We start from the raw sequence: 8,135 nt of genomic DNA, 5'->3' as shown, positions 1-8,135 counted from the left end.
TGTTGCTCATTTGTAAGATGCATGCCGACTCCTGAGTAGAGGGATGCCCCTAAAATTCCAGACAGACTAAAGAAAACTGCATTACCCCTAAGGTAAGGAAGATCACCATGTGGCATTGCCAGTGGATTGGCCATTACTAGGAGCTTTGTAAGTAGTCACAGAAGCCAGTTATCAGCTGAGATGAAGGTAAAAAAGCTAGATGAACAATTACTATTAGAAAAAGATATGAAAGCTTCTACATCCATGTTACCAGCTAGCTTTGTGAATAAGTTTGAAACTGAGAAGATGCAGTTGGAAAATCTATCCTGCTATTTTGTGCAGCTTGAAGGGTGGACACTGCCTTAGCCTAAAGTGTAAGGATGTCCATCTTTGTTCAACAATTTGAAGGATAAGAAAATTATATAATTACTTTAACTGAATAGGCAGCAAGTAAAAGGACAGGATTTCCATGGGGGGGATTCTGCACCCTGGAGACATGAGATTTGTGAAAAATAAGTTTAACATACAATAGAGCAGGCATCCTCAAACTATGGCCCGCAGGCCACATGCGGGTGTTTTTGACCATTTGTTTTTTTACTTTGAAATAAGATATGTGCAATGTGCATAGCAATTTGTTCATAGTTTTTTTAAAACTATAGTCCAGCCCTCCAACAATCTGAGGGACAGTGAACTGGCCCCCTATTTAAAAAGTTTCAGGACCCCTGCAATAGAGAAGCTAAATTTGCTTTGAGAATTTGTACAATCTAGTTTGATTGTAAATCATCAAATCTTGTGAAATTATGTTTTTATCCATTATTTCTATTTTCTTCTGAAGACAGGTACACACACACACACACACGCATTTCTTCCTCTTATAGTTCTCTTACACAAAGTTTGTTTTTAGCTCAATATATTGTATAGTGCATTCAATATAAATCTAAACAAATCATCTCTATGTGTTCAATTGGCCCAGGAAAGGGCCATGTGCAAAGAAAACTATTGGGTAAAATTTTATGAATGGAGATTTTGGATTTAAAGGTAAGACTTTGAATTATACTTTCATATAATCTTTATTAGAACTATGTCAACATATATCATACATATACAACCATTCAGATAGGAGTTATCTTCATTTTACTCTGATATCTGTGAAGATGTTTTTATTTCTATTACATCAAATAACATTCAAGGTTTCTATGTCCTCTATCACATCAAATAATATTCAAGACTTCTATTTGATTCTACTGTAAAGATATGTCAGTATTTTAACTAACTGGCCAGTTTTTTCCTACTTATGGACAACTGGCAAAATTATTTATTTTGAAAACTTGGAATGTTTCTCTCTTACTTTAATACAGAAGAAAAAAAAACTAGATTACATACTGTATACTTACCTGCATCATTGTTTTATGACTCAAACACAAAAAATAACTTTCTTTACATTTTCTTAATATTTTCCATTTGCCAGTAAACTTTCAGGGAAAAACTGATATTAATCATATTCACCTAATATTGAATGACCCCCTCATAGCTCTGATCCAAAATTAATAGATCACATATTTTTATATAAACATTAAGAATGAAAGCACAGCATCAACTAATTTGAGAATTACATTAATATTTGTGTTTGAAAAATTTCAAATACTGTCAATACGAAGTACCCATGGAATATAATTGTACCTGTCTAAACATCAATACTCTTGCTCTTTTGAAAAATATGATCAGATAAATTATCTAAGTGCTTTCACTTCACATTATTCTCTACAATAAATACTTTGGGTTAGTGTAAAGTCTGAAAGTGTGCTTTAGTTGTCACTTGTATGAATCCCCTGATACACTTATATTTAAGTTTTTATTAAATACTTCCATGCATTTATTGCACCAGTAAAGTTTGTTTTTCTATGAACTCTCTGGTGATTTCTAAGTTGTATATTTGGGATAAAACTCTTTTCACATATATTATATCTATAAGGGTTTTGTAGTATGTATTCTCTGATGTTGAGTAAGGTGTGAATTACAGTAAAAGATTTTATCGCAGTGTTTACATTTGTAGGGTTTCTCTCCAGTATGAATTCCCTGATGTTGTCTAAGGCTTGAAGACTGTGTAAAGGATATGCCACATTCTTCACATTTGTAAGGTTTCTCTCCAGTATGAATTTTCCGATGTCGTCTAAGATTTGAAAAATGAGTGAAGGCTTTGCCACATTCCTTACATTTGTATGGTTTCTCTCCAGTATGAATAATCTGATGTTGAGTAAAGTATGAACTATGTCTAAAGGATTTACCACATTCTTTACATTTGTAGGGTTTCTCTTCAGTATGAATTTTCTGATGTCGTCTAAGATTTGAAAACCGAGTGAAGGCTTTGCCACATTCTTTACATTTGTATGGTTTCTCTCCAGTATGTACTACCTGATGTATTCTAAGGCTAGCTGACTGAGTAAAGGATATGCAACATTCTTCACATTTGTAGGGTTTTTCTCCAGTATGAATTCTCTGATGTCTTCTAAGGCTTGCCAACCGGGTAAAGGATATACCACATTCTTCACATTTGTATGGTTTCTCTCCCGTATGAATTCCCTGATGTAGTCTAAGGCTTGCTGACTGGGTAAAGGATATGCCACATTCCTCACATTTGTAGGGTTTCTTTCCAGTATGAACTACCTGATGTATTCTAAGGCTTGCTGACTGGGTAAAAGCTTTGCCACATTCTTCGCATTTGTAGGGTTTTTCTCCAGTATGAATTCTCTGATGTTTAGTAAGGTATGAACTATGGCTAAAGGATTTACCACATTCTTCACATTTGTAAGGTTTCTCTCCAGTATGAACTACCTGATGTTTTCTAAGGCTTGCTGACTCAGTAAACGATATGCCACATTCTTCACACTTGTAGGGTTTTTCTCCAGTATGAACTACTTGATGTCTTCTAAGGCTTGCCAACCGGGTAAAGAATATGCCACATTCTTCACATTTATAGGGTTTCTCTCCAGTATGAATTTTCTGATGTCGTCTAAGATTTGAAAACCGAGTAAAGGCTTTGCCACATTCTTTACATTTGAAGGCTTTTTCTCCAGTATGAACTACCTGATGTATCCTCAGGCTTGCTGACTGGGTAAAGGATATGCCACATTCTTCACATTTGTACAGTTTTTTTACAGTATGAATTCTCTGATGTTGTTGAAGAACTGAATACTGAGTAAAGGCTTTGCCACATTCCTTACATATGTAGGATTCATACTCAGTATAAATATTCTGATGTTCAAGCTGTGAACTCTGGTTAAAGGATTTGCCATATTCTTTACATCTGTAGAGGTTTTCTTCAGTATGGATTATGTTATGTTTTCTTATATTGGATGACTGATTAAAGACTTTCACACATTTATAAGGTCTGTGTGAGTATTCTCCAATACGAATTCCCTTATTTTGAGAATGTTTCTCTGACTGGACAAAAGCTTTTTCACATTCATTACATTTGTAGAAATACTCTTGAATATGGATATCCTCATGGCTAATAAACTTTAAGCATTGATGAAAGACTTTCTCACATTTTTTACATTTATATTGGATCTCTGGACATTGAGCTTTCTGGTATTTCCTAGAACATAAGATTTGGTTCAAGGTTTTTTCAGGTTTACTGCATTGATAAATTCTCTCATCAACATGAATATCTTGGTAATTATTTAGGGTAGAGTTTTGGATAAAGGACATTGAAGTTTTATTGGATATATAAAGTTCTTCCCAATTATTTATTCCCTGATGTTGATTAAGCAATGATGATTGGGTAAACACCTCATCATACTGATCACAGTTGTAGATTTTGGCATCTGATGGTATTATTGGTTTGTGGAAGAATAATAAGGGTTTAACAATGGGCTCATCAAACTGGTCACATTTAGAAATATTTTCTTTAATTTTAAATCTTGAGTCATCAGAAATATTTGACTGAACACTGAATCCAATCTTATATCCAAAGTCTTGGGTTTCTCTGGGGCTTTCAAAACACTGGTTATTGCTTCCTTTAACAGGTAGTGCTGAAAAGAAATGCAGATAGAGTGTAAATGACATGCTGAGTCCAGTGAGAACAAAGATGAATAACTATTACAGCAACAGAGAAAAGTGCAGAACATATAGAATTCATTATGGAGGGTAAAGATTAAGGGCTTTTCATAAGAAATAGACAAACCATTTTAGTAGGAAAATATACAGAGTACTCCAGAGAAGACACATCCTGCCAGCAGTTTGGAGAAGTGCCCTGAATGTGTAGCATGGCTGTATGGAGCTAAATTTTTCTCTAAAGGATGAAATAGGTAGTTATTTTTTAAATGACACAAATCTCATTAAAAATGAAAATATATCAAAGAAACAAAGAAACACAGTTGAATAAAAGGACAAAAATATTCAAGTGACCCTAAAGAAGTGAAGATCTATAAAGTAATGTTAAAAATATTTAAAATATCTATCTTAAAGATGCCCTATCAGCTGAATAATACACACAATTAAATAAAAGGAGGAGAGCAATATATAAAGAAAATGAGATTATTTGCAAACATATTAAAACTAAAACACACACACACAGAAAAGTATGGAACCGAAAAATGAAATAACTGAATTTAAAGATTCACTAGAGAGGATCATCACTAGACTTGATATAGCAGAAAAAAACCAGCAAGCTTGATAATAGGCCATTTGAAATTATAGTCAAGAGAGCAAAAAGAAAAAATGAAGAAAGGTGAAGAGAGCCTGAGGGACATACTATCATCAAGCATGCCAAATATTCCTAATGGGAATTCTATAATGAAAGAAGAGAGAAAAATGAGTAGAGAGCTTACCTGAAAAAATAATATCTGAGAATTTTCTAAATTTGAGAGAGAAAATAGCATAAAATTTAAAGAAGCTCAACCTAGTCTAACTATGAACAACAGAAAGAGACCCATACAAGATACAGTATAATTAAAAATTTTAAAGTTACAAAGAGAATCTTGAAATCAGCAAAAACAAAACAAACAATAAAGTACTTGGCATGTACAAGGGTAAAAATGATCAACAGATTTTTTAGCAAAAAAACCCTTGCAGGCCAGAAAGGTGTAGTATGATATATTCAAAGTGCTGAAAAAGGGACAGCTACCAACCAAGAACACTATTTCTGGCAAAACTGTCCCTTAAAAATTAGTTAAAAACAAAAAATTTCAAATATCAAGAAATCTTAAAAAATATATACTCAAGAGACATACCCTACACAAATTCTAAAGACAGTCAATTCTTCACATTTAAATGTAAAATATTAGCCACATTGTGATGTGAATATATAAAGTTCTATGAAAAATGTAATTATATGCATATATAATTTGGTATTCTGTGTTATAATGATGGTAAAATACTTTTATTAATAATTCTGCTATAGATTTGCCATAAATTTGTGTTAATGGTACACAGCATAAAAATATATAATTTGTGGCATCAACAGAATGAAATTGGGGATAAAAAAAGGCAGGGAGTTTGAATGGAATTAATGTTTTCAGCTTAAAATTGTTTGATGTAACTTTCAGAAGTTTGATTTAATATCTATGGTAACTACAAAGAAAATATCTGTAGTAGATACACATCTCAATGCTCCTGGGGTTTACAGAAAAAAAAAATTAATAGGAGTGTAGTAGATACATAAAAGGAAATGAGAAGGAATCAAAACATGTCACTACAAAAATCAACAAAACACAAAGAAAGACAGTAAAAGAAAACAAGAACAAAATACCTATAAGACTTACAGAAATAATTAAAAAGCAATAGTCACTCCCTTTCAGTATATACTTTCCATATAAATGAATTAAATCAATCATATTTTGTCTGAATAAATTCAAGAAATAAGATCCAAGTCTATGCTTTCTACAAAAGACTCAATTTAGATGTAAGAACACACATGGACTGAAAGGAAAAGAATTGAAAAATGGTAGTGAATGCAATGTCAAATACTCTCACACTGAAAAAATGTTACATCAAATATTGCCACAAGGGACAATAAAAGACATTGTATAATAACAAAAGAGTCCATTGATTAGGAAGCTATCACAAGTATTGATAAATATGCACTGACCATCACAGCTCCAAAATATATTAAGCAACCTTTTATAGAACTGAAACAGGAATCAGAGAGCAGCACAATAATAGTAGGATAATTTGATACCACACTTTAAATAATGAAAAGAAATAAACAGGCAAAAGAACAAAAGGGAAACAGAAGACTTGAACAACCTTACAAATTAATTATACTTGAACTTATACTGAACTCCCCACTCAACGATAGTAGAATAAACACTATTCTTAAGCACACATGACACATTATTCCAGAAAGACAACCTGGTAAGCCACAAAAAAGAGTCTCAATGAATTTAAACATATAGAAATCACACAAAATATTATTTCTGACTATAATAGAATAAAACTAGAGGTACAAACCAAAAGAAAAGTCATATGTCCACAACTATGTGGAAATCAAACAACAAAAACAAAAACTCTTGAAAACACTTTTGTTCAAGAGCTAAAAGACTTAATATTGTTAATATGCTAATGTTACCCAAAGTGATCTACAGGTTTTAAGAAATCTCTATCAAAAATACCAATGGAAGTTTTTGCACAAGTGTTAAAATATTCTGAAATTCTTATGGAATCTCAAAGGATGAAAAATGTTTGATCTTAAAGGACCAATCAAACAATATTGGAATAGAAAAATGAAGTTAGAGGCATCATACTTTCTGGTTTCAAAACATATTACAAAGCTACAGTATTCAAAACAGTGTGATACTTGCATCAAGACAGACAGACGATGAAACAGATTAGAAAGCCTCCGTAAACGCTCATGTATATAGTCAACTTATGCTCAGCAAAGGCTCAAAAATATCACAATGTGGAAACAACAGTATCTTCACAAAGTAAAGTTAGGAATACTGGAAATCCAAATTAGACAAATTGAAGTTGGACCTTACCTTGCATTATATACAAACAAGAACTCACAATGGACTGACTTGTTCTTTGTATCTTTTCTACAAAATTCTAAAATTTCTTTTTTCATTTACCACTATTGTACAGAAATGCTATTTTTAATGTTGATTTGGTATTCGGAAACTTTACAGATTTTTAATAATTCCTACAGTTTATTTTGTGTGGTGTAGTCTTAAGGTTTTTTTTTAAATATGAGATTATTTTGTCTACAAACAAGGACAATTTGTCTTCATACTTTCCAATTTGAATGACTTTAATTCTTTCTCTTTTCTAATTGCAATAATACAGCCTTTGGAAGCTAAGAAAATCTTTACATTTTCAAATGAAGGAACAACATAAATGTTATAAAATATTGTATAAATTACTGAAATAAAAACTAAATATTTAGTATTAAATTATACCATCATTTAAATATAATCTGAGAAAAATTGATAAATGTTACTGATCCCTTGTTGCCTGTGATAAACTTGAACTTAAAACCAAACATTTTAATAAATATGTGGTGCCCACTAGTAATCTGATTTACTTCTTACACAACATGTAAATTTAGCATTTTATTTCAGAACTTTTGAATCTAACAAACATGTACAAATTGATATATAACATTTCAGAAAGTGAAACATATAGGAGTGTCATAATCAAAACGACAAAATAGGAGGTCTCCCACTCATACCCCCAGCAACATAATGTGATAGTGTTGGGGGCTGATTCTGGTGTTATGCCTTATACTAATCATTCACTATAGCCTGTAATGTACGTGTGCTGCCTGACACAGCGGTAGTCGACATTTTCTTCTAGCCAGCACTGCCTTGGGACATAACAAGAGGCCTGAGTTTCTGCACATAAGCATATGTTGCCTAGCTCCCACATGGAGGGCCCCCGTGGTGGGAGTCTGGAAGCCATAAAGATAAGAACATTCCCAAGATCCAAACCCGTATGAAGGTTGGTAGTCAATGACGGGTAAGACGCCCCATGGGGGGTGACCTAAGACAGACACAACCGTGGGGGTCAGCCGCTGGCTGGGAAGAGAGTCGCAGGCTGGCAGAGAGCATGGGAAGTTCTTCTAATGGCTGCATTGTTCAATATTGCTTATCTCAGCCTAGGTTTTTGAGTTATGTCCAGCGCTGGGCATCTCAAGTAACCGTTTTGAGGTCTGATACCAT

At 33.0% G+C, this 8,135-nt stretch overlaps 1 protein-coding gene across 1 annotated transcript in view; it reads right to left on the bottom strand.

Annotated features, from left to right (window-relative positions):
* Nucleotides 1-1,030: 1,030 nt before the first annotated feature.
* The window catches only part of LOC105881713 (uncharacterized), a 31,259-nt gene continuing 24,154 nt past the window's right edge, over nt 1,031-8,135 (bottom strand). Inside the window, exon 4 of the mRNA XM_012783514.3 lies at nt 1,031-4,010. Coding sequence (XP_012638968.2) covers nt 1,945-4,010 — 2,066 coding nt within the window. The 3' untranslated portion in view covers nt 1,031-1,944. The remainder of the gene's footprint in view (nt 4,011-8,135) is intronic.

Source organism: Microcebus murinus, chromosome 13 (assembly GCF_040939455.1).
Source record: "Microcebus murinus isolate Inina chromosome 13, M.murinus_Inina_mat1.0, whole genome shotgun sequence".
Lineage (NCBI taxonomy): Eukaryota > Metazoa > Chordata > Mammalia > Primates > Cheirogaleidae > Microcebus > Microcebus murinus.
Note: the sequence above shows the minus strand (reverse complement) of the source record. Positions and strands in the feature narration are given on the sequence as shown.